The sequence below is a fragment of the Bemisia tabaci genome, chromosome 2 (assembly GCF_918797505.1).
Source record: "Bemisia tabaci chromosome 2, PGI_BMITA_v3".
Taxonomy (NCBI): Eukaryota; Metazoa; Arthropoda; class Insecta; order Hemiptera; family Aleyrodidae; genus Bemisia; species Bemisia tabaci.
Genome location: NC_092794.1, coordinates 22622022 through 22649470, shown reverse-complemented (window position 1 = coordinate 22649470; position 27449 = coordinate 22622022). Strand labels below are relative to the sequence as shown.

Sequence of the window (27449 nt, the reverse complement as noted above, 5' to 3'; positions counted from 1 at the left end):
AAAAACTATCCGTCTTAACGCATTGAAATGGTCTTTGATGTCAGGTTCTCAAGTGAACATTCCAGATTCCTTCATGTACTTAGGTATTTTTTCCGAACGAAGTTTTTGACCGCTCATTGTGTTAGTTACAATTGCGGAATTGAATTTTTCTTTTTTTATGACTCTAGAGGGACACTCTCTTTGAAGGACGAAAATAGATGGCGTGAGGCCGTGGCGATTTTGCAACTTGGCAATACTGTGTTTCCTCTATTTACATTCATTAAAAATATAAAAAGTAAGGCAACCTGCCTTTCGAAAGATTTCAAAAATTTGAATTTCTCGCTCAAATATTGACAAAACGACACAAACATTCCGGACTTTCTTGCGGAATTTCAGCACTTTTTCAGTACTTCCGGACCGCCTTTAAAAAATCAGTACTATTTCCGGACTTGTAGACACCCTGCATTTACGACACTTTCGTCGTCTTCCCTGACAAGTCTAGGTTTTGCCTGGCTCTTTAAATTCCCTGACATTTCCCGGTATTCCCTGACGGTGGCAACCCCGGAGTAGGTATTTCCGTTTTTCATTTTTTTTTTCAGAGGTGCATCGTTACCAAAGCTAAACGACTCAATTTTGGCAACGGTGTTCCTCTAGAAAGGGACTCGCCTGGAGATACACGCGGAAACGGCGGCCGAGGTGGGTTCTTCCGACTGGATGAAAGAGGGACGGCTGCGGCTTCTTCCGTGAGGAGGGGACGGTAGCCATGTGTTCCTGTCCTCCCACCACACCGCACCGCTCGGGGGTGCAACACACGAGCAAATTGTTCGCGCTCCGTCCACGAAAAACGAGGTCCCGCACCGGGAACGGGAACATGCGATCAGTGGCGTGGCATGCTTTGCGATATATTGATTGATCAGCCATTTAAACCTATGGAAAAGTATCGATAAACAGAGTGTTCGCAGCGAACACCTTAATAATCGATTATTTACCACAGCTTCAAATGGGGAAATATCGATAGATCGCAAAGCACGCCACGCCACTGCATGCGATATGAGGATTCCCCACTCCCCCGGAAATGCTATATTTTAGGAGCGTGAAATACTGGCAGAATATCTTTTCCACACAAATTACGTCTGTGGTAATTTTTCCGATTATCGTTGCCGCACAAAATGCAAACGCAACAAGAAGTATTGACTGCGACTCATACGTTTTATACTTACAAATACATCACTCGCTTACAATTTATGGAAGAAAAAAACAAGAATTAAGGAAGAGTTGAAGTATAAGCACGCCGATGAAAATGGAAAATTCACGGACAATCCTGATAGAATAGGGAAAATCCTGATGCTGGACACCCTGGTAAAGCACGCTTCGCCACGACTGCCAGTGAGGTACCTGAGGCGCGTGAAAATAAGAAAAGAAAAAAACAGAATCGTTGTTTTGCCGATCGGATGGAACTGAGCCTGTGGAAATTGTAGGACACTGAGGCACAGAGCAGCATGGGTGGCAGACGATAGACGCTATCGCGCTGGGGTAAAACAGTGTATGACCAAATGACCATTCGAACGCTGCCAAATTCATCCTGGTAAAATGCGAATCATCGTCCGAAAATCCAATAAGCTTTTACCGTCAAGTTTTTCGGCAAACTTGAACAGCAGGTTATAAAATAGCCACTCAAGGGGTGACTAGTTTATCCTTTACTCAACCTTCTTCCTATCTTCAAAATACCTAGCATATCCCATTGAATGTTTTCCAAGACCGAGTCTGACTATGATATAGGGAGTCGTCCTAAAGGGTCTCAGGATGTGAAAATGGTTTTGGTCTTCTAGAGTCTACCCTTTTTTCTTCAAACACGGTGTCTACTAAAACAAGCTGGCCAAAAATAAGTACTTTTACAGTACTTTTTCAGTACATTCCCGAGAAATTCAGTGCCTCCTCAGCGGGGAAATTCAGTACTTTTTGAGTACTCAAAATTGACGAAATTCGAAAAATTTAAGAAATTTGAATTTCTCGCTCGAATTGCGACAAAAATGAAAAAAAAATCCGGACCTCCTAGCGGGATTTCCGCACTTTTTCAGTACTTCTGGACCGCCCTCAAAAAAGCAGTACTATTTCCGGACTTTCCGAAAATTCCGAACTTCTAGACATCCTGCTTCAAAACAACCACCACAAATATTCCTAACCCTACCCCCTAATAAATCCTACTCCTCAAAAATTATAATAAACGTCTCTAGATGGCTGTAGGCTTCTCCACTGGAGCAAAAGCCGCAAAAATACCAATAAGAAGAAAAAGAAGAAGAAGAAGAACCGCAGGATAATCTAGTGCATCTGAAATTGTCGAGGGAACGTACTCGTATTTAAAACACGTTTCAAAAATGTCAATTTCGATTTTAAGGAAAGTTGGCAATCTTACGGCGTTCTTCCTTGGCACGACAGAGACCGAGAGGGACGCGGGGATGGCGGGAGTGACCGGGGAGGGGGGGGGAGGTCGCGGGGGAGGCGATGCAGGGTGGGCACTTGGGCACCGTCGCCGTCGCATCGCGTCCCGTCCCGCGCAGGGAAGACGCGCGACCTACGCACATTGCAGCGGAGGAGTCGTTGCATTGTGTACTTACGTAGTCTCGTGGTTAACCGGTTCTTCTGGCGCGAACTCTGGGCCACCGCCGCGCCGCACCGCCGCGACCGCACCGGTTCGACTGCGAAGATCAACTTCCACCGAACTTCGGTAGGATGAGTTCAACGGACTCTGTATTCTTCAGGATGTGGATCGTATTCGATGGTGGTTCGATGTATCGTTTGGTTCAAAACAATAGAACATGACCTCAAATAAAAATTTTAGAATTTATGTTGGAATAGCTGAAAATTAGAAAATTCCTAACCATTTCACTTTTTATTGCCGTTTGATACACACAAAAATCAAAAATCTATCCCAAGAAACCCGTGTTTCACCCCAATATCTCCTTCATTTCGTGGAAGTACAATTATACCTGTTTCAGAGTCGAATTGAAGTTGTGTCATGCGTTCCGCCTCATCCAACTTTTCTACTCTACGTTAAAATCTCCGGAGTCAACAGAAAAGACAACAAGCTCTTTTTCAAAGTTAGGGACAGACGAGGAAGTCTCGTTGCTTTATTACTGTAATAACCGGATCTGTGAGAAGGGGTATCATCAATCTGAAGAAAATCTTCGAAACTTCGAAATTTACGCGAGGAACGAGCGTGAGAAGCGCATGCAAAACTGTAGGTAAATTTCAAGCATTGCGTCGGAACTCGATCTCCAGTCTCGCTCTCGGCAACGAGCGTGAAAAGCGCTTGCAAAACTATAGGTATACTTCAAGCATCGCGTCGAAACTCCATCTCTAGTCTCGCTCTCACTCGGCAACGAGCGTGAGAAGCGCCTGCAAAACTGTAGGAATACTTCAAGCATCGCGTCGGAACTCCATCTCTAGTCTCGCTCTCGGCTCTTGACTCGGGAAACGCGCTGAGTTCCCAGATGCGCGCGCTATTCTGAAATGCATAGGACAGCGCAGCGCGTGTGCACAACTTGAGAAGGTGTGCGCAAAAATGGAGCGCACTTTGATCAAAACGTGATGAATTTATTCCGTCCATTATTCAAAGTCGTAGCCTACGAAATTTTCCCACTACCTGCGCAATTCGCGAACGACCGATCAGTCGTTGGTCCGTGACGAGAACATGAATAGTCTGCACCCCTGCACTCGATTAGGCCACGTTCTTTCCGAGAAGGGCCTTGGCGCCCTTGCAAATAATTCCTCTATTAATCGATGCAAAGCTATCCATACATTGGACCTAGGTATCGAACAAAGGGGAAACTTTCAAGCCAACTACTTTGATTTCTGTGTTTTAAATCTCCTCTTCTACTTTATTCTTTTCGCGGGTAACGAATGAGCACGACACTTCGATTTTCGAAATGTTCACTCTGGAATGAAATTTTTTTCACGCCGAGGGGAAAAATGACGGAAGTTTGTCACGAACGAGCCTGAATAATTTTCCGCAGAAAACATAAAGTATGACAGGAGCTCTGCAAAGCTTAGAGCAAAGATAAGTCCTTTGTGGATTTTGCAGTTGAAAAGGGGCCTGTTTGATCTACGGATGGATTTGGCTTTACAATTGTTCGGAGTAATTATACGCTCCATAGTACGGCCGGAAATAGGAAGCTAGGCGATATAGCTGGGGCGGTGGCCTCGGCCAAGTATCAAGTTTTCTCTTCGACATTTTTCGGAATGATTCGATTGACAAACGATGAAGTACGCATGGAACGGAAATGGCATTTAGCAGAAAAAACGTATCTACAGAGGTCTTAAAAAACACCTAAATCGCTTTGTAGTTCAATGGCGATGGAAGCGCCGCGTGCCCCTTCTCCTATGTTACGGAACACGGGGAATGCTTCCTGGACACCACGCGGCGCGGCCCTCAGAGGACTCTTCCTCAAAGGGGCATTTCACGAGTCATACCTCAAAAACTTGAGGAGAACAAGCATAACTAGGGGTCATTTACCATCCGACAGCCGCAAAGAACATTAATGATGGCCTGGTTGATTTCAAGAGCGAACTCTGACAAAAATTAAAATTTGCAGTCAGAGAGCTTGTCATAATGATGATGTTAACAGTCCGCAAGTATTAAACCAATGTCTTCCTAGTTCTGTATCCAGGACTGCTTACAGAATTCGAAGAATGAATTTCTCTGACATTTTCCTGATTTCCCTGGTACATTAGAGTAAAATTCTCTGACAGCATTGAAGATATAATTGAAAATAGTTTTCAGCCAAAATTTGCTGTCAGAAACCTGAAACCCATTCTAGAAAACAAATAAAGGTGATTTAACAATTTTTCCCTGACATTTGCATCATTTTTGCTAACATTTCCAAGTTTTCCCTGCCTTTTTTAATTTCCCTGACATTTCCCGGTTTTCGTATTCCTCGATAGCGGCAACCCTGCATAGTTCATTAAACACGCCAAAATGAGCCAAACTGAATCATCAGCTGATAACACGTAGCAAATCCATTTCTGGTGACCTGCGACGTGTGTAAAAATGCTCACACAACAGAACTCGTGAGAAAATGGAGATGATCGGTTTCAACAACTACCGGGCTTTCTTGGGTCCATTCTATCTGGTTAAAACGCCCCCTTCTATTACGCGAGCGCGATTGAGATCTTGCAGGAAGGGAGGCCAAGGTCAGTTGGTCATTGCGTACGCGAATACTGATATGTCATCACTGAACGTACCTAACAATACGGCCTGCGGGGAGTATAGTATCACGACCGGTGTTCGAATAGAAAAGCCATCGAGAAAAACTATAAATGTGTTGATCCGGCACCTGCTTTTTGCACTCCATAATTAGACGTATCTCAATCAAACGGAACTATGTGCATTAAGACATGAGCCCTGAGACCCATAAGAATACAGGCATGACATGGCTCACGTCATAATACACATAGTTCCGTTCGACAGATACGTCCAATTCGTCGTCTTCCTCACGAGAGAACGTCGCCCGCCCAACACGAAATATTGCAGCAATATTGCAGCAATATTGTCAATATTGAAACAATATTGTCATGTAAATATTTCCTTAAATACACTGCAGAAATATGTTGACAATATTGCTAAAATATTGCATGACAATATTGTAACAATATATTTATAAAAATGTTTTAAATATATTTACAAAATATATTTATGTAATTACTTTTAAAACAGTTTGTAAAATATATTTACAAAATATTTTAAAATTATTTTAGAAATATTAGTTTAAAAATATTTGTTTAATATTGTTAAAAATATTTTATAAATATTTTTGTAATATTTAAAAATTAATTGCTAAAATGGCAAAAAATGGTTTGCGATTTCTGCAATTTGCTTTTTTTGGTAAAATGCCCACCCTCGTGGCGAGAACGACACAACAATTTGCAAAAGTGGTAATTTTATTGTGCGAAAATGGCAAACTATACTTTTGCGAAATTAACATTACTAGTTTATGCTATTATGGCTAAAATTTTTGCTAGATTTTCAAAATGTTTGCCAAATTAGCGTATGGTTTTGCTCTGTTTACCAATTCTTTTGCGGAACTTACTAAAATCAATCGCTAGAAAAAAGAAAGGGGGGGGGGGGAGAAAAGACAAAAAGAAGGGAAAAAAATAAATAACATAACATAAATACATCGACATAAATTCAAACTAGGAAAAAGCTCAAATAATTAAAACTGGAAAAAGACGCAATTATAAAAAACAGTAATTTGGTAAAGAAAAAAATGAGAGAGAGTTTAAAAAAACGAAAATTTGTAATACATGAATAGGAATATGTTGAGTACATTTAATAAAGAATTTGAAACACAAATTACAGGATGAAATAAAAAATAATAAATAAATAATAAATAATAAATTCTGGTAAAATATTATAAGAATCCGTCAATAAACAAACATATTACGGACTCAGAGGCCTGCGATAGTTAAGAGATTGAATTTACGGGCCCATCTACATCAAGCCTGCGGGGCGATTATTGAAATGATATCGACTGTATGTCAGCGCTTTGTCGTGTCGTGTCATCGACTAAGCCATTGCTTAGTCGATGGAGCGACACGACAAAGCGCTGACATACAGTCGATATCATTTCAATAATCGCCCCGCTGGCTGGTCTGGTGGTAAAGTACTGGACTTCGGATATCAACTCAACCCCGAGGCGTGAGTTCTAATCCCGACTAGGACGGCGCGGATTTTAAGGTCAGTAACAACTCTACGATCCACAACCTGGACGCATGTGTACATTAGAAAGAAAATTGGTACCAAAGACGTCTCCTAGAATGCGCGCACACGGATATGGAATATGATAACCTCATCGCAAGTAAATATTTTTAAAATATATTATCAATATTACCTTGACAATATTGCTGCAATATTGTCAGGGGGGCGGACAACAAACTATTGCAGCAATATTATTTCGATATTGTTAAAATATTGTTAAAATGTTTTTGACAATATTTCAGCAATATTTTTAAAATATTTCCGTGTTGGGCGGGGTAAAGCTATTTCAATATTCCCAAATACTAACCAGGAGAATCTTGGGCGGCTCTAACTAAAAATGTCACTGATTTTCCCTCAAACTTTGTGAAAAAATCAAACAAATTTTAGGTAAAAATTGCATAGGCATAGGTGCATAATTGTAAAAAAAATTGTTTGAGTCAATTTGGCAACCTGGGAATTAAGTTACGTTCCTTCGTCAGGGAGACAACGACTTGGGTCTGCTTTTTGCAACAAAGAACTGCTGGTATTGCAATGTTGCTATAAGTTTGTGCTGCTTCTTTTATCTTGCGAGAAAAGCCTGAGAACCGTCGCACAGTGGATCGATTCAATTAGAGAGGTTGGACATGAAATTTTTAACAAAAACTGCGAATTTTGATACTTCTATTTTGCAAAAGCGACGTTGAAATGCACATACGTTCCTTGAACTAGGAAAGGACGAACTTTGAGCGGTATTTCTTATTAAAACAAAAAAAATACTACTTAAATGAGTAAATTACTCTACAGATTTATTCCATTTTAATTATAAATTAAGTTTATTAAGTTACTTATAAGATGACGGAAAAAAAGCTGTCGAAAAAGATGCTTGATTGGATTCCTCCTGGGAGGAGACGAAAGGGACGCCTAATGAAAGGGTGGTGACAGGGGTTTTTAGAGGAAATGAGGGAGTGCCAACTCACTGAGAGGCTTCGGGAGGATAGGGGACTTTGGCGGCTAGGTGTCGCAGAGCGCCAAGGAGCGCTGAAAAGGTGGCTCTATGTAAGTATGTGCGTATGTAATTTAGATGTATTGTAAAAACATAAGATCGAGCTTTCACGGGGTAAAGCTGAGTTCAATGAAACGAATTTTAAAAATAAATAAATACATTGGGATTTCCCGCATGCGTAGGTTACGTGGAGAGGAGCAAAAAAGCTCCGATGGCGGCGACGCTGATATTTTCTTCCGTTGGTTTTCTGCACCTGCGAGCCCTGATACCCGGAAAAAAGAATAGGGAAATGCATTTACGCGCCATACGAGAGAGCGAAATAATGCCAGATTTGCAATTCATATCGCGGGAAAAATGGAGACGCTCGTGGGTACAACGTACACGCTACACAAAGGACGGACTGGGACGCGATGAAGATCGTTTCGGATGACAAAAGATGGAGACCGATTTTTGCTGATGCAGGAGGAGGATGTTCAGAGAGGAGATTCACACGAATAACGCTCATAATAATTGAAATGAGAGAAAAGATTCTTTAGCTGTCTACTACGGCTCATGATTTTCTTCTCTTTTTTAAGAATGCTTTAAGGATTCGAAGGGAAAGGGGAGGACTACCTAGGCTGCAAGTTTTTTTCATACTCCTCTGCACTTCCCTCAATCTCCTTGATTAAGGTATCTGTGCCAGTAATTGGCATCGTACCAGTAATTGGCATTCTCAATTATTAACCCGAATACCAAGCTCTGTTGATGATATATGAACTGGTGATAATTTAGTTTCAAATCATACGAATAAAGGGAGCTCTTAACACACCCATGCTGACTTTGAAGAAGTGGGAGGAGAAATTTATTAGTAAACAAAAGCACCTCCGTGCACCATCAAAGAACCGGCTTTTCTTATCAAAAGTCGTAAGAGTAAGCACCTCTTTCATTGAGGGTTTACAGTTTTAATTTTGAATGAATCACGAATGTTGAAGTATTGGCGGATTCTACACTCTATGCTGCCTTATTCGATTTAAAGTTAAGTTAGAAATCTTAATTTCTAAGGCGACAATTGCAATGCTCAGTACTGGTACGGTGAAAACATGGGCTTCACCAGTGTTTGGCAGTGGTTGCCAATTGCTGATGCACTCGATTTTTGCCGACATCCGTGGTGGATGACGTCATAAACAGAATTTTTCGAAGCGCCATATCTTGGCTAATATTCAGCTTAGAAAGTTGCTGTTTGGAGGAAGAATCAAGCATCACATCACGATTCTGTAGCCAGCGCAACTGACCCATCGCATTTGTCAGTAGCTGATGTGGCTTGGTTCCTTTCTGCTTAGCGCGGTCCAATTCGGTAGCGGCGCGGCGCGGCGCGAGGACCAGACGTCGCGGCGCACAGTGGATCGAGTCGATTAGAGAGATCGGACATGAAATGTTTGACCAAAACGGCAAATTTTGATGTTTATTTCGGCAAATTTTAAACTTAGATGGGTGCTTCTAGAAGAAAATTTAACTATAAAACCAATGGAACCACTTTGAGAACCTCAAAGTCTTGTATACACGGAGTTATAAGCGTTTAAAGTTTCCGAATGTTGTCGGACATCTCCTATCGACTCGATCCACTGTGCGGCGGTGGGGGCGCAGCGACGATGACGATGACGATCCGAACGATTCCGATTCATATTCAAATGAAAGGAAGGAGTTTGAGTTTCGGCGGTGCTGGGAGCTCCTCGGAGTCACAATCGGCATCGGATTCCGGGCCTTGGCCGTGACTCGAGCCGCGGGGACCCCAGACTCGGTTCCTTGAACTCGGCTCCGAGTGGGACCGACACCGACGCCGACCGGGACCCGGAGACCGGCCCAGACGCCGACGTCTCGCGGGTCGGGACACCGCCACCGCCGCACCGCGAGACGCGAGACATCCACGAGATGACCCGGACCGCAGCGCTGCGCTGAGCCGCGCGCCGCACTATGGTCCGAATAGCCGGTTTAAGCGGCATTAAATCAGATATGTATGTTTAAACCTCGCAACATGAGTTTTCAGGATTTTTAGGGTCGCTGAGTGCAAAAATGCTAATATTCTTCAGGAAAAATCCATTTTTAACATTTTTATACTTTATATAACTGTGGTAATATTTTGTTCAGAAACCATAAATTGAGGAGTGGAGACTGTAGTGGCTCGGTGGAGCAGTGGACATCGCGTCTCTCTTATCTTCTTGATGTCCCGGGTTCGATTCTCGATAGAATTTTTTTTTTTTTTTTTATAAGTTTAAAAATTAATTTTACATTGGATTGACTATAAGAAGCTAAAAGTAGAGCCTCGTCAAACACTACTATCAAGGGAACTTGAAAAAGATAGCTCAGGATAATACTTCTACGTTTCATGGCTCCAGAGGCCTACTTTCAAGTCCCACCGATCAGCCGTTTGAACTTGTTTTCGTCTGCCAAGCTAAACTTAAGCTTAAATATATCCATTTTGATAGATTATTTGTTTGAAACATGGGTAAACGTAAAAAAAAAACGTTTACGGGACCTCAAAGTAGCTTCCTAAGACAATTTCATTGCTCGGGAGCCTTACTTTCAAGTCCCACCGATCAGCCGTTTGAACTTGTTTTCGTCTGCCAAGCTAAACTTAAGCTTAAATATATCCATTTTGATAGATTATTTGTTTGAAACATGGGTAAACGTAAAAAAAAAACGTTTACGGGACCTCAAAGTAGCTTCCTAAGACAATTTCATTGCTCGGGAGCCTTACTTTCAAGTCCCACCGATCAACCGTTTAGACTTGTTTTCGTCTGCCAAGCTAAACTTATGCTAACATATATCTACACTGATAGATTATATGTTTGAAACACTTAAAACGTCAAAAAAAAAACTTTTACGGGGCCTCAAAGTAGCCTCTCGAGGCGATTCTTTGCTGTTCTTGAGCACAAGTTTCAATTGGTCCCCATCAACCCCATCAACTCGTATTATTCTGCCTGGGCAGATTTAAGCTCTAATGCATTCGATTTGCTAGAATATGACAATGGAACATGATAAAAGTCATCGTCAATGGCATATGATAGCTAATTGTAGCAAGTGATAAGAAACGCGAAAACTCATTTTTCATAAGAAATAACTTGAGGCGATTGTGTTTGATTGATCTGCCACTCAGACTAAATGGTAGTCTAGAGTAATGACAATAACTTCCGAGTAAAATTACGAGGTGCTCAGAGGTGCAAAGGATATTTTTTGGGTCCTACTTTTGCGATTTTATTGAAAAAGTGACTATGTCTAAGGGTTAATCTAGAACATTAGATATGATGAAAAAGAACAGTTTCAGCATGAAACATCTTAAACTTATCTTATATTTTGTGAATCAAGTGCCCAAACACTTTCAGGTACGGTGAAACGACGAAAACAAGCCCTTAAACACAGCACTGCCGCTCGGTAACTGGAATCGCACTCATAAAGTGCTCCGCGCGCCGCACTTCCCAGGCTTGTCACATCTTTATTAGTGCTTTAATCGAAGTGAAATTTTACAGGAGTCTTCTCTACAGTATGTACTATCGATCTACTTCTTAAAATCTAACTTTTTCCGAACTTTACTTTTTCGATTTATTGCTGCTTAAACCGGCTATTCGGACCATAGTGCGCCGCACCGCACCGCACCGGATAGAGGGCAACGCGGCCGGTAACGGGTCGACCTGCCTCCGACTCCTACTACAGTACTTGTGTACAAAGGTAGACTGCCGTGCAAAAGGCCTCGATAGACGATCAAATTCCCGAACCAATTCCGATCAAAGTAGCATCAAAGTGTCGGGAGTCATCAGTCTTAAACTCATTAATTTGCTTAATTTTAAAATGAAAACTTGGCAGAAATGTTTCCTGTGGCAGGAAATGATGAATGGTGGTACTCCGGTCTGATCTTACTTTGGACAAAAAAGTGCGGCCCGTCAAAATTTGATGGTAGATGGTGACCACCAGTCATCAGCATGTCTACTTTGATCGAAATTGTTTCGGAATTTGATCGTCTATGCAGGGCTTAAGGAAAAACGCCGTATGAACATTCGAGAGTTGCCAAATTTCCTTCGATGAAATGTTTACGTCGCAGGCAAATAATCAAATCAGGCATTTTGATCGGCAAATCAGGCAAATGCCTCGGCAAAAAGTCAAATTTTGACAGTTCACAGAATTCTGTAAAAAGGCGAGGAATTCACGGGTTTTCAATATTTGGGGACAAATCCGCGAACACTCCTTGTTCCTTCCTTTATACATGCCTTTCGTACAGTTAAATGTTAAAGTATAGAAGATTCTATGTTTTATGACGTGCTGAAAATTTCATGATAAATGTGCATTCAGCATCTTAAAATCGTTCAAAATACTATTGTATGCTGCATATTTATACAGAGAATTTTTTCTCACAGGAGCAATGAAATAGTTTGTCTGAAATTAGGGTAAAAATTCAAAATTCCAATCTGAGTGAGAATATTTGACTATTCGTCTAGGCATTTGCCAGATTTGACTATTTGCCTGCGACATTTGTTTTTTAGGAAAGTTATGAATATTTTGCAAGACATTTTCACAAAACAGCTGGTGGGCCTGCGCAAAGGATGCCAGATGATAGGTTGCCTAAGAAGGTTCTGGGTACTCAGACTCCTGAGATGTCTATGACAGTGGCGTGGGCTTTACGATGAATCGATTGATCTGCCGTTTCAACCTATGGAAAAGGATCGATAAACAATATCTTAGCATCGAACACCTTAATGATCGATTCTTCGTAAAAGCTTTAAACTGAGGAAACATGGATAATCGATCATTCACGCTTCGCCACTGATCTGGACGAGGACGCGCTGCTGAAGCCGGGTCCAGTTTCTCGTTTGGCGGGAAACACCGCGTACGTAAACGTACCCGGACCTCTTTTCTGCCGTGCTAGGGAAAAACGCCGTATGAGCCTTCAGGCGTTGCCAAATTTCCTTAGATTAAACGCGAATTTCCTGGTAAATTTATGAATATTTTCCTCCCAATTTCTCAGATGATTTAGTTCGCAATTTTACCTAAAGATTCCTAAAATTTAAAGGAAAAATATTCATTACTTCCCTCAAAAATAAACATTTTATCGAAGGAAATTTGGCAACTCTCAAACGTTCATACGGCGTTCGTCCTTAGCACGGCAGTTTTGTTCCTCGGACTCGAACGTTTCTTCATTCATCATCAGTTCTACGAGAGGGCGGCGCACAGTGGATCGAGTCAATAGGAGAGGTCGGACAATATTTGGAAACTTTAAACGCCTACAACTCCATAAATGCAAACCTTGGGGGTTCTAAAAGTGTTTCGTTGGTTTCCTCGTGAAATTTTCTTCTACAACTAGCCATCCCTCAAAATTTAAATGTGACGAAATAAACATCAGAATGGAGATGTTGCATGTGTGAGGAATTTACGATTTGACTATAGATTCTCACGTAAAAGTTCGCGAGAAACACGATGGTGCGACTGGTTTTCTCTAGAGTACCTGTATAGCGAGAGTATGGACAGATGTGAAACTCCGAAAATCCATCAGGCCTTCACCGATGCCTCCGTGAATGAAGTTAGGGCCCAGAAATGCAGCCAACCTATGAATTTCGAATGTCCAGAGCGATTTTTAAATACAATTGTTACGAACCGCCGTTTATAGAGCATGTATTTGGCTTACTTTTAGCATAAATTTACTTATTTTTGCAAAAGAACGCTCATTTATGTACATTCTTGGCCATCTTGGTTAGAATTGAACTCTGTGGGTTGGCAGTGAAATTTTGTGTGTTAGAAGTTGCTCAGAAGGGTGGCTGCACTTTTGGGCCCTAAGCCCTCCATCAAGCGATCTGTCCATACTCTCGCTATAAAGGTACTCTAGTTTTCTCTGAAATCAACTCCCGAGCTCAAAAAAAGCTCTCGAGTTGAGGCAAAAATGGAGGGGATATCCCACGCTGTCCTGAGAGTCCACCTCTGCATCAAGACGAACTCTCCATGCAAAGATAGGGAACAAATACATTAGCAGGATTGCGTGTTTTCAGTTGTGGAGTCCCCAAATAAAGTGGCAACCCTGCTAATGTATTTGTTCCGTATCTTTGCATGGAGAGTTCGTCTTGATGTAGAGGTGGACTCTCAGGATAGCGTGGGATATCCCCTCCATTTTGGCCTCACTTTGAGAGCTTTTTTTGAGCTCGGGAGTTGATTTCAAAGAAAACCATTGGCACCATCGTGTTTCTCGCGAACTTTTACATACGAATCAATTGTCGAATCGCAAATCCCTCACACATGCAACATCTCCATTTGCAGTTGTAGTCAAAAATTTCAAGTCTGATCTCTGTAGTTGGCTCGATCCCCTCTGTGCGGCAGGGCGGTGTGAGCTGCGCCGCCGCCGTGCCGGACGCCAGTTCTAGTTTTCTTCCTCGCAACGGAAAAACTTGAGAATCATGGCAATGCAGAGTACCTTTATCGGGAGAGTCACTGGATGATCCACTTCTGCTTATGGCTCGGTATTATCGGGCTTCACAGAGATCTTGGCGGGCGTTACATGCAAATTATTCAAAATGAAGCTAATGTGGTTTTATTCCTACTGAGCACTGTGAACTTAACTTAAATCACTCAGTTAAGCACTCAGTTACTTATAGGCGAACAGCCAATGAGTGAGAATCACCGCTCCACATTTGGTGAAAGGATATTTTAACGGGTATTCTGGATAAGCGAGACATTTGCGGTGATACCGCTATTCGAACACTTAGGAGCCCATATTGCCTACACTGAAAGTTGAAGGCGAACTGACTTGACGTTAAATTTACCTCTTCCCGTCCGGTGCGGCTCCCTACGTTATAACGGCAGCATAGGACTCCGATACTGCCGCTCTGAGGAAAAATGCCGTATGAACCTTCGTGTACTGCCAAATTCCTTCTGGTAAATTACGAATTTTCAGGAAAAACTTGTAAAAATTCCCCGTCCAATTTCCCAGAGAATTTTCTTCGCAATGTAATCTGAAGTATCGGAGAATTTCAAGTAAAAGTATCCATAATTTGTCTCAAAAATTACTTAACAGTGTGTCTAGTTTTTTTTTTCGTTTTAGGAAATCCAGATTTTTCCTGATATGTGACTGCTGGATCCTGATTTCATAAGTTTTCCAACTCCTAATTATATGCGGAGAAAAATTGGGCGAATGTAACTTCACAAAAATAGCTCGATAAAGAGATTTGATCGGACGGCCGAATTTTCTTAAATCCTGATTTTACGGTCGTATTTTCCTCAAATCCTGATAAAATCGGGATTAAATCCTGATAAAATCGGGATTAAATCCTGATTGACTTCAAATTCTGATAGAATCGAGAAAATCCTGATTCTACACACCCTGGTTAATCTTTGAGGAGGGGAAATTTAACGACTCTCGGACGTTCATACGGCGTTTTTCCTAAGCACGGCAGGACAGATGTCACAGTGGCGTGGCGTGAATTGCGATACATCGATTGTTATGTCATTTAAACCTATAGAAAAGGATCGATGTGAGGGAACACCTTAATAATCGATTCTTTACCATAGCTTCAAATGGGTATATATCGAAGCACGCCACGCCACTGGTCACTTACGCGTTTTACGAGTGGCGGCCACGGCCTCTAATCAAAGAAGGCCGGCGACGGGGCAACTTCACCGTGGCCTCAGCGTAATACCATTACCAAGTCGAAGCCCCCCCCCCCCCCCCCCCCCCCCCCCCCGGTCCTGGAAGAGTGGACTGGCACAACGACTCCCGGGTCCAGAATGCGACGCTGAAGAGTATACCGGGGGGGGGGGGGGGGAGGGAGCACGTGACCGGTCCCGTCCGTATCCCCGGTAGCCGGTTCCGCGCTCTTCGGACCTGCCGCCGCGCCGCACGGTGGATCGAGTCAATGTGAGAGGTCGGACAAAATTTGGAAACTTTAAACGCTTATAACTCCGATTATACACAACTTTGAGGTAGTGGAAGTGGTTTCACTGGTTTCCTAGTCAAATTCCCCTCTAGGAACACCCCTTGAAATTTAAAATGTGACAAATTCAATGTAAAAATTTGCAGTTTTAGTCATAAAATTCATGTTCGACTTTTCTGGTGGACTGGGTCCACTGTGCGCCGTGCCGCGCTGCACGGTTTAACGAGACCTTGTGGAGTTGTGGGAGGCACTCGCACTGCCGGCCGTCTTGTTATTAAAGAAGGGAACAGTAGCTCCAGGAATGAAGTTCTCAGGGGCGGGGTTCACTGACGTGTTACCGAGGAGCACAGTAACGCCCGATTTCTCGAAATTCGGTTTTCTTAAAAAATTCGCTTCGTTCAGTGCTGCCATTTCCCGAATTGATTCCGAACTTCGGAACTTTTCCCGGAATCTTCGAAATTCCTGCTCCGGAATTTTGCGGGATTTCCATGGAATTTCGAGGTTTTCCGTCAGTTTGACCGATTCTTTTCTATCAAATTTGACTATCTTCGGAACTAAATCCGGGCATACACTGGGAAAAAAACCACATAGAATCCAGAGTCCAGACTCTTAAAAACATCGGCAAGAAAAAATACTCTTGATTCAATCAGATTTAAGCTTAAATCAAGAACCTAGCCTCTTAATTTGAGCGGATTTCCTTTTGATTTAAGCTTAAATCTGCTTGAATCAAGAGTCCTTTTTCTTGTCAATATTTTCAAGAGTCTGGACTCTAGATCCAATGTATTTTTTCCCCCAGTGTACTTCAAAAAAATATTCCCGGAACTTTTGGAAAAATCGGAATTTTTTTTCAGGACTAAGAAATCGGCCACTTAATTCCGGACCCGTAATCTTTGGTAAAATAAGATGGCAGCAGTGCTTTCGTTTGCGGTTAAATCGTCGTTTCTTCACGAAAGAACGTGACTAAATTGCCATATTGCCTTATTTCCCTGGGTGAATTGATTTTCATCGAGAAAATCTAGGGAGTGTCTGACTGAAATTCAACTGATTTTTCTCCTGATCACGGTCAAAAATCGAATAAATTTTTAACGGAAATTTCGCGGGTACGTTCTTGTAATAAATTGAATTGTTTCAGTCAGTCTGGCAACCTTGGAATGGAGTTACGGTCTTTTGTCCGGGTAAGACGAAGTGAACCGACAAATTCAGAGAAAAAAGGTGAATTTGTCCGATGGTCGAAATACGAGTGCAAATAAATTCATTCTCCGTTGATTGGTATGGAGAATGTACTAGTCCATGGAGAAGAATGATGGACGCTCGAAAGTTTCGCAAATAATTAGTTTTCGTTAAAAGAAGTGAAAGCTCGATTTTTAGATTTAAAAAAATAAAAATACGGTAAGAATTCCGTGTCTTCTATTCGAATTCTCGATCATTCATAGCAGGTTGCAGAGTCACCTCCAAAATTCCTATGGCAAAAAAAAGCCACTATACACCTAGATTTTATTCCGAGAAATTTCAATTTGCGTTCCTGGACAAGACTGTCAGGCAATTCGAAGGGACGTTCCACTGACTTTCCACGGTTTTCCCCGACTTTTCAAGAACTTGATCAATCCGTGTGGTCATTCAAAGGATAACCAGAATTCCGGCGGCCGTTTCGCGACTTCTGCCTCGACCTGTATGTATAATGGACTGCGATTCCGGGGAAGAGTTCCCGTGTCCCTACCTTCGTTTCTTCTTCCTTTACCTCTTTCCCCGCCATGCCGTACCTCCAATATCTTCATTCGCCAGTCTCTGCATTGTCACCTTGTTCCGCTTCGTTGTATGAAGGGTCTCGGCAACCGGTTCAATGGACCAGGGAGGGTTTTGAGTGACTAAAGGGCTCCGCGCCTCTGCGATTCAGGTAAAGCAAGAAAGAGGACACTTACTAGAGGTCAGCTAGAACTCGACGACAACGTTACTGTAAGCCGGCCAGCAGAATGGCCCAACGGTCAGCGCGTCTGACTCTGGACCAATACTGCCGTGCTAAAGAAGAACGTCACATGAACATTCGACAGTTGCCAAATTTCCCTTGATAAAACATGTATTTTTGACCACATTCATGCATACTTTTCCTTGAAAATTTCAGATATTTTAGATTAAATTGCGAACAAAATTAAAGGAAATCAAGGTTATTCCACTGTATTTGGGGACTCCAAAACTGAAAACACGGCAACCTTGCTGATGTATTTGCTCCCTATCTTTGCATGGAGAGATTGTTTTGATGTAGAGGTGGACTCTCAGGGTAGGGTGGGATATCCCCTCCATTTTGGCCTCACTTTGAGAGCTTTTTTTGAGCTTGAGAGAAAACCAGTGGCAACATCGTGTTTCTCGCAAACTTTTGCAAAAGAACCAATGGTCAAATCGCAAATCCCTCACATATGCAACAGCTCCATTCCGGGGGGGGGGGGGGGGATTGAAAATACCAGCATTGCGCGTGTAAAAACACACGCACGATAAGAACGAGCGGATGGAAAACATTTCGACCGTGTGAATATTCTTTATACTCTGAGTTGCCCTGGATTTTTATAAGGAGGCCCGCTTTTCTTGACCAAGACAGCCCTGCGACGCTTTTGCGTGGCGCAGCCGGCAGAAGTGCCCCGTTTAAATTATTCAGGCGAGTTCGCGTAAAGGCACGCTGCAAGCGACGAGACCACAATTCATGGCATCCAGAAATCAGCAGATGCCACCAAAATCCAATGTTGCCGACATTCATTATCTCACTCCTTGGACCGTGAGTCCGGACGACTCGACAATTTTTCCGATCGACATTTTTGATCTGGCCATGTGCGAGATAGGCGTAAACCCCATAAAACACAAAAACCCCACCGGTTTTGTCTAAAGTCACTCCCTGAACCCAAAATATTTGTAGCTTATCTTATTCTCCCTGAAAACGGCTGTGAGAACATTCGGACGTTTTCCCGGGATAGAATTTGAGTTTTTGTGAAAAATTAGGGATATTTCCCTTAAAATTCTTTACAACGGTACCTAAATTAAATTGCGTCTTAGAACTCCGCAAAATTCGCAAAAAAAAAGAAAAAAAAAATACCTAGTGCATTTTCTTCGGAGAATACACTAAAATACCTACACAAGTTGTCGAGAAAAGGCAAATTTTATCGAAGTAAAGGCAAATACTGGGGAGTGCCTTCTCGCGGCCGTGATAGTCAGCATGATATCATGCTAAAACCAGTTTGATATCAGTAGGTTATAGTGCTAAAACCAGTTTGATATCAGTAGGTTATAATGCTAAAACCAGTATGATTTCAGTAGTACATCTTGCTAAAATCAGCATGGTATCAGTAGAATATCTTCCTAAAACCAGTATGGTATCAGTGGAATATCTTTCTGAAATCAGTATGATATCATGCTAAAACCAGTATGATATCAGAAGGATCTCATTCTAAAACCAGTATGATATCAGTAGGGTATTAAGCTGACATTAAACTGATATCACACCCGGCGAGAATAGGTCAGTTCACATTATGTATCGTGCTGATTGACTTCGCCGGGAGGGCACGAAAAGACGATTTTTGACCAGGATGAAGGTGGATGGGCGAAACGAACAGAAGAACCATTATGTAGTCATTAAAATTGACGATTCGCTATTGCGAGTGGAGGAATTTGAACGGGGCTTCTCCAGATTCCTTCCTCAACGAGCACACCCCATCTCTCCCGAAATAGTCGGCTCCTTTTCGCTAAACGTGTGCGGCTCATTTATTTTTAGTTCGGACTCGAGGAAGTCCCGGAAGACGAAGCCTCCGAGGGCAAACGGGATAATTCAGCGCGTAGGCGTCTGATGTGTGTACATTGATAGCGCAGCTCAATATTTACACTCGCCCTGTCCGATATCAATTAGCCCCTGCGTCGGTGTAACCTCCGCCAAATGAATAGATAGTTTTCGATAGTGGTTCGATGTTGATGTATCGTTTGGTTCAAAACAATAAAACAGAACTTACAGGATTTCAGTCGGAAAAGCTGAAAATGAGAAAATTCCTAACTATTTCACCTTGCGATGCCATTTAGTACTCATAAAAATCAAGAATCTATCAGAAAAACATCGTTTCCTCAGATTACTCGATTGACTTTTGAGGCTATGTTTACAGATTGAACCAATCGATATCGATACAATCTCACCTATTTGATGTATCGAAAACGATCCATGGGTTAGCTGAATCGGTTAATATGAAAACCCTTTCAAGTCTAGTTTCTGTTGAGAACTCAGAGCAATAGGAATGCCTATATTCTGCGGCCCACCATCAATATTGGACATGATCGTTTCAGCACCAACTCGACCACGCGTGAGTCTTTACTTCGATGGTTAGAATAATGTCAGAAAACAAACAAGATCTGTTTGAAAACCACCAGGACCCAAATTTCGTATGAGCATTCGAGAGTTGCCAAATTTCCTCCGGTAAAATGCTAATTTTTGTGGAAAGTTATGCATATTCTCCCTTGAAATTTTCAAATACTAAAGATTAAATTGCGAATGAAATCCTGCAAAAAATTGGGAGAAAAATAACCCCAAGTTTTCCAGGAATTTCGTATTTCATCGAAGGAAATTTGGCAATGTTTGACTGCTCATACGGTGTTTTTTCTTAGCGCGGCAGTACAGTAGACTGCAGGTTGCGAAACCTAACCTCGAACTGTACACAAGTTGGGCTTCTTTTTAAAGCAGGTTCGAGCCATCCTCAGTTCCTCATTGGTGCAAACAATTGCTCAGTGATCAATTAAGAAAGGGGACATTTTTACTGCAACTTCTAGTATATTCCTTCACACTGTAAACTGTATGTCGTGCTCCTTGCTCCTTGAAGGAAACTTTACGAGAAGGGCAATGAGACCGCTTCTAAAATCCTCATGTTCCGTATTAACATCGATACGAGCTTTTGGTGTTTCCACATTTGGACTACATTTTGCAATTTGGAACTACCTATAAATTCTAGCCCGGTTTAAAAACGACGTATGTGCCATTGGTTTCCCTACGCAAATAAGTGTTTTTCCAGAAGAGCCTTTAGTTATTTATAGTTCCTAATTCCAAAATGCAGTCCATTTGGTCCGACTCCTCTCATTGAATCACTCCACTGAGCGCCGCTGGCGGGGGTGGTTAGTGTCTAAAGTCAAAACGCCTTCATTTCCGTCCGTATGCAACATGGAGATCTACGAAGCCCGAATAGTTGCATCCAGGCGTTTTAAATGAAAATCGTTTGGTAAGTGCATGCGACGGATATGCGTGAAGTAAACCATTGCTGATTCCCGTCGAGACGTTTGTCAATTTTCCGAGAAATGCATTATTTAAATGTATTACAACGTTGCCGGCCCTCGAAATCGCTAAAAGTTAGGTATCTCAGCATACTAGGTATGCAAAATTTCCTTTCACCTATCTTTTGGGAAAACTAATTGCGACGTTGAATGCGAAATTTTTAAGGAACAATCCAGATGAACTGCATGAAATTTGGAACCACTAAATTTTTCTAACGGACGGACCTAGGTCTATCGACCTTGGGAATAGCAGAAATCTGCCGTGCTGATAGCGAGTAAAATCGCCGTATGAGCATCCGACTGTTGCCAAGTTTCCTCTCAAAAAAATGTATTTTTTGAGGGAAGTTAGGCATATTTTTCCTTGATATTATCAGACTTTTTGGATCAAAATACGAATGAGGTCCCCTGAAAAATTGGAAGTGAGACAAATGCAACAAATACAAATTTTCCAGAAAATTCGTGATTTGTAGAAGGAAATTTGGCAACACCTGATGTCTCATAAGACGTTCTTTCTTACAGCGGCAAAAATGGAAACCTCATGACTGCAGATGCGACATTTTGAGTATCACGAAGGGGGAATTCCTGATTTCATCCACCCCTTTCTGGGCTCCTTTCTCCGCGAAGTGCGGGGCGCGAATCGATTCCATGAAAGGTGCATGGATGGGACGACGCGACAGTACGGTCACGGCGGCTCCGATACCACGCCGCCGTGCTAAGGAAGAACGCCGTATGAACATTCGAGAGTTGCCAAATTTCCTCGAATAAAACATGCATTTAAGAAAGAACATATGCATATTCTTCCTTCAGATTTTCAGATATTTTAGATTGAATCGTGGACAAAATTGACAGAAAAATTTGAGGAAAAATATTCACAACTTTCTCAATTAAATTGATTTTAATTGAAGGAAATTTGGCAACGTCTGAAGGCTCATACGGCGTTTTCCCTAAGGCGACGGCAGCATGAAAGCGGGCACTGCCCCCAGCGCGACTGCTGCCGTGTTTCAAGAAAAACCCCGTACGGGCACTCAAAGGTTGCCATATATACCTACTAATAGAAAGTGAATTTCATGGATACTTGAAAATATTTCTCTCTTAAAATTTTGGAGAATTTTGGTAGCGATTCCATATAAGTACTGAGGGGCCGTTCGAGTATTACGTAACGCACTTGGGAGGGGGGGGGGGGGGTATGAACCAGCGTTACGGTGCGTTACAAGGGGGGAGGTTAAGCCCAGCGTTACGCAACAAATTCAAGCCTGCGGGAGGGGGGGGGGGACTTTGAAAAAACGTCCAAAAAATTGCAAATCCTGCCATTCCCGAATGAATCATTTCGAAAATGGGAGAAGGCTGCGTTACAGGTGCGTTACACGGGGGAAGGGGTTAAAAAATCGGAAAAAGTGCGTTACCTAATACTTGAGCTGCCCCTTGATGCATTACAATAAAAGGAAAATACTCGCAGATTTTCTCAAATATTCTACCACGAGAAGTCTGGCAACAAAGGAAAGCTTGTAGGTAGAAAGAAAATTAGAGCTTAGAAATAATTCAATTGCTCCGCAAAAATGATTCTTTCTCTATGCAATGTGCAATTTGGTGCTTGGAAACGTGTTAAGAGCAATTTAGGACACAGTGAAAATCATTTGACAATAAAATACGTATTGTGCGTAGTATGCATAATTGACATATTGCAGTGTGCAGTGTACGTAATTTGTATTGTACGATGCTGGAAGCTACTTTTAATTTACAGCTTTACTAATGCTTAGTTTTGTTAGAGGGTGCGAAAACAGTCCAAATCTAAGTAACGATCCACAGATTGCAGTAAAAATGATGGAAACCTTCGGCTTTGAGGTAGGGCAGGGAAAAGAAAAGATTTGATAAAAGTCACATCAAGATGTAAGCATTGGTCATCAGTTGGCCAGTTGGTTGGCACATAATTTCTGTTGAATGGTGCCATTAACTGATGTAACATTTATTCAATGTTGTCTTTCCCTGCCTCTAATAAATATCATAAATTTAAAAAAAAAAAACAAGAGGTCACTGTAGATTACGTAGAGGATTCTGAAGTGATAAAAGTTGGGCAAATTTGAAATTTTACCTCAAGAAAAACACACCTAACCAGAAGAGATGTTCTGTATACTGGAACTTTTGGCACCTTTCAGTGAGCATCAACTTTTAAGTAAGCCAGATGCGATGAATTACTGGGACTCTCTTGTTAAAATTCATACCTTTTTGCAGTGGGCAAATTTTAGACTTCTAGTCTTAATCAGCAAAAGCTATAAAGTAGGCTAGGCTTGACTGCGTGTACAAGAAGTCCAATTGTATATATAAAGTTCATAAATAAGTTTGGGAGTGAGGGGCATCCCAGATAGCACACAGGTATTCATAGAATGTTCTATGGATATAAAAAAATTGCAGGTATGGTACTGATATCCATGCATGTGCTATCTGGGATTTCTGTAGGGTCAACAGTAGACTCATGACGAACCTCTGCCCAAATAAAAATAAAAATAAGCTCTCATGTTGCAAGCTGGGGATTGTAGGTACATAAAATTATTCCTTGGTTGTTCTGTTGACAGCAAAAGATCCCTTCTTTACAGCGAAGCGATTGATACATTCTTGCTCCTGTGTTACAAGGGAGGAGGATACTTTAATGCATTCCTTTATTGGACTGAGGCCATTAATGAAGTGTAATTTGACAAAAGAGGTAAAAATGTATTACCTGTGCTGAGGCTCGAAGACAAGCAGTTGTTTTGCAAACTGGAAATACCATCTGTGACCTCCAGTAGAGAGCAGTCATGACAATACTTAAGATCAGGAAGAATAGAAGTAATAACGCAAGTAACACAAAAACAACACTCCACCACGTGTTCATGCCTGTTTTGGTCTGAACATAATTTTGGACTTTAGCGAGAGAAAAATCGAAACTAAGTGGAAACCTTCCAGTTTGATTCCGTGAATTTTTACTTTTAAATACACTTTTGTTAGGCTTGTACTTGTGCTTTTTGGAATTACTTTCGACTTGAAAGTTAACCGATTTATCTGTATCATCTTCTAATTTCGTAGCGTTATTGACTTCGTTCGTTTTAGGATCCAAGCAAGGCTGCTTCTCACTAATGTCACCCTCTGTGCTATCGTCGTTACCACTCCGGACCCCATTTTCAGATACCTTCTTCGCTTCTAGCGTAGGATACTCAGTTTCTGTGCTTGCCATTGTGTCTAGGAAAACTTTGGCACCAGAATACTATTTTCGTCAAATGCAGTTTTGTGTGTACATCCAAGTTGTGATTCAAGACCACATGGCAGAGGTTAGGTGAGCAACAAGTCTCGACATTCCTTGACCATTGAATCTTGGGGTATTCGAGGGATGTGGAACCGTAAGTCGAGAAGAAAAAAAGACAATAAGTTAGGGGGTAGAAGCACCACTTAAACTGTATCCATGAGAGTAACAAAGAGACGTTCACTGCAGGAATAACACAACGCGATTCTCCGAAAACCAAGCGAAAACACTGAAAAGCGAACCGCGCGGTCCCAACGCGAAAGGAATCAACTGTCGCACTTGAGATAAATCACGGAAGAGCAGAAAGGTCTGAAAATATGTAGTAACAGAGGAGTCGAGACTAAAAATGCACAACTATAACGGAACGCTTAATGACTGAAATCGTGCTGGGAAAAGGAAAACTGCAAACCGTCCTTTCCTCGGGCTCGAAAATCACGACTTACTAATCCAACCCACGGGCTTCCGGCACGAGTGATGGCTGATTACTAAAGAATATGTATATGCACATGCAAGAACTACAGCAGACAGTCTGTAATTCAGAATGTCCGGCTGTGTGGCAACTGGTGGCAACCCCCACTTGAAAATAACGGAGACAGGATCACCTCTAATTGGCTGACATTTCCCGCCAATTTCAGACTCCAGAGCCATGCCATGATGCACGATTATTTTAGGGGGCCGAGGTTCATTACCCCCGGAGGTTTGGGGAGGGGGATGTTAATAGTTAGTGACTATAATTAAAATTCCTTTCTTAAAAATAAATGATAGTGTAAAATACCCGCAACGCCCGAGCAGGTGAGGTGAGGTAACGGTGAAGTCTTGCGGGGCCCAGGTGTCCCTTACTACTCCTTGCCACGCAATCCGTCATTCGCACTGCCACTCTAGACATCTCTATTGAGCTGTTATCATGCGGATGTGGTCGTTCATCATTCGTAGTTGTTGTGTTCGTGTCTAACGTGATGATTCTGAACAGTTATCGAGATTTTTGTGATTAACCGAGTGAGTTTCTTGTGCTTTTTTCACTATTTTCTCCGGAACTTCATGCCGCTTTTCAGCGCGAGGTAGTTTACCAAGGAAATATTCCACCCACAGAGATTCTCAGTCTGTCAATTCATCAGAACGATGGTCTCGTCTAGCCGCTAATTTCTGACTGTCAACCCCTGTTTACTGTAAATTCCTCTGTCACATACGAACCAAAAATTGCAATACATTTCATATTATTGGTCTTGAAGATCAGATAGCAGGCCTAACAACGGGTATATACCCTCTTCCTCAAATCAGAACCTAGGTAAGAAGTCTAACCTCTCTACTATTTGTTAACTTACAACCCCTTCGCTTTGCTACAACTACCTCCGAGAGCATTAGTTGTGTTACTTAAGTCCCCGGTCTACTCCTAGGAGGAACATTGAGCGGATAACTCAGGTGTGTTGCTAATGTCTCCCGAGGATCGCCAAGCAGAGAGCTCGGAGGACTACCCCTTTTGCTCCCACTTTCTGCGTAATGTTGCTTTGTCATCCGCCAATATTTCATTGCTTACGTACGCTTCTATATTTCTCAGATTTTTTTAAAGTAAAGCAACAGCAAACCTAAAACCTTATAATGCTGCAAGAATAGGAAGAAGCTAAGAAAAAGGAAAGCCAACCCTACCCCTAGAGCTCGTGTATCGTTTGTTGAGACAAATCTCAAAGTATTGTTTTTGTCACCATTTACCAGTGGTGCCACCTGACTACATGTATTAAAATGTTGAATGGTGCGAATTAAGAGCTTATTGGAGATTGACGTTAGTAGCAAAATGCGATGCGCGAGCTCTATCACTCTCTGTACTGCTCTCTAGCTCACCAACCTCAAGAAATCGGAGACCGAAAAGTAGTTCTGAGACGGGTGTAGCATGTCTCTGGATGATTCCTCCTGAGTCTATCAAAAGTCGTTGTTTTCTTCGTGGTAAGCACAATTATCTCAGTAAAAATTGAATGGTTGTATTCATACAAACTAGTCAATCTGCACTAAATGCCCTGTGTAGACAATTTTTTTTTTTGTAAATATGTTCAAATGCACTTGTGAGATGAAAAATAATCAAAAATTAATTCAAACTTAATTTTTCTAAGAATATTTTAAAAAACTAGGATCATCTACAGGAAATAAACTTAAATTTTCAGGCTTTTTTGTCTAGTCAGGTAAAGGAAATCAGATGTAGAGATTTAGACGGGTAATTTTCTATAATGACGTAACAAAAAGTAATAAGATGTGGTCAGTTTAGTTCATTTTTGTTCCATGAAGTTGCATTGTGGTCCTGCCATTTTGTACTCTGATCTAGACAAACTAAAATTTCAAAGGGCTCTTTCTTGGATCTATGTTTTTTGCCGCACAGACTTGGGACCAATATAACTCTGGTTTGGTTTGAAATTTTTGGAGTTTTTGTCCCAAAATGATTACAGAACTTTTCTCCAGTTTATGGTATCAATAACTCAATCTTGAGTGCTTGTAGACAAGGATCCTTTTGCCATGAACAGTCACAAATGGCAAAAATCTCTCCGAGATTAATCAACACATCTTCAATTGAGTATTTCCTTGTTTTTTTTTTCAGATTTGACCCATATACTTCATAATGTCGGACATCAGTCAATGGTTTCAAAATCTACCCACATTTACCAGACACTGGCTTGGGCTAACAGTTGGAATTTCACTCATAGGAAGATTCGGTCTTTTAAAGCCACAGTACCTCATTCTTCTTCATGAACCTTTAATAAATGGATTTGAGGTATGTATCCACTTATTTTGCACCTACATTTTCATAAGAAGTGATTGACAAGGAAGCAGATAGTCTTCAGAGCTAGTTTGCTGCCGCCAGCTTTTAACAGTTGCTCTACGTTGAATGCTTTGAGTTTGAATCAGGTTTGTGAGAACTCAAGTGCTTGAAACACACTTCCGTGGTACCAATCAACTGTATAAATTTAAACAAGAGAATCTTATTCATTTGTCAAAATTTAACGTAAAAATAGTGTGAGCTGTCTATCATTTTAAGCAGGGTAGCGGCAACAATCTCTGAAGTTGACAGTCATCATTATCCAGAACCAACGAAACCAAGTTATTTTGTTTATGCTTGAATATTTTCTCTTGGAAGGTGCTTCCATTATTACAATTAATGGTTTTCTCAATTCTTTAATTCTTTCCTCTTAGTTAACTTGAACTTCGAAGCTTGTGGATCATAGTCCTGGGTTGAAAGAGAAACAAAAATATTCTTTTAGAATCACATTAAGACTAGATCATGTACTAGGTATTGATCTGTTCTGTCAGAGA

At 41.6% G+C, this 27449-nt stretch overlaps 2 protein-coding genes across 2 annotated transcripts in view; one reads left to right on the top strand and one right to left on the bottom strand.

Annotated features, from left to right (window-relative positions):
- The window catches only part of LOC109043634 (endothelin-converting enzyme 2), a 49913-nt gene extending 25252 nt beyond the window's left edge, over positions 1 to 24661 (bottom strand). Inside the window, exon 1 of the mRNA XM_019060914.2 lies at positions 23598 to 24661. Coding sequence (XP_018916459.2) covers positions 23598 to 24089 — 492 coding nt within the window. The 5' untranslated portion in view covers positions 24090 to 24661. The remainder of the gene's footprint in view (positions 1 to 23597) is intronic.
- Positions 24662 to 25048: 387 nt separating this feature from the next.
- The window catches only part of Der-1 (derlin 1), an 8764-nt gene continuing 6363 nt past the window's right edge, over positions 25049 to 27449 (top strand). The window contains exons 1-2 of the mRNA XM_019060916.2: positions 25049 to 25440; positions 26737 to 26910. Of these exons, the coding sequence (XP_018916461.1) occupies positions 26758 to 26910 (153 nt within the window). The 5' untranslated portion in view covers positions 25049 to 25440; positions 26737 to 26757. The remainder of the gene's footprint in view (positions 25441 to 26736; positions 26911 to 27449) is intronic.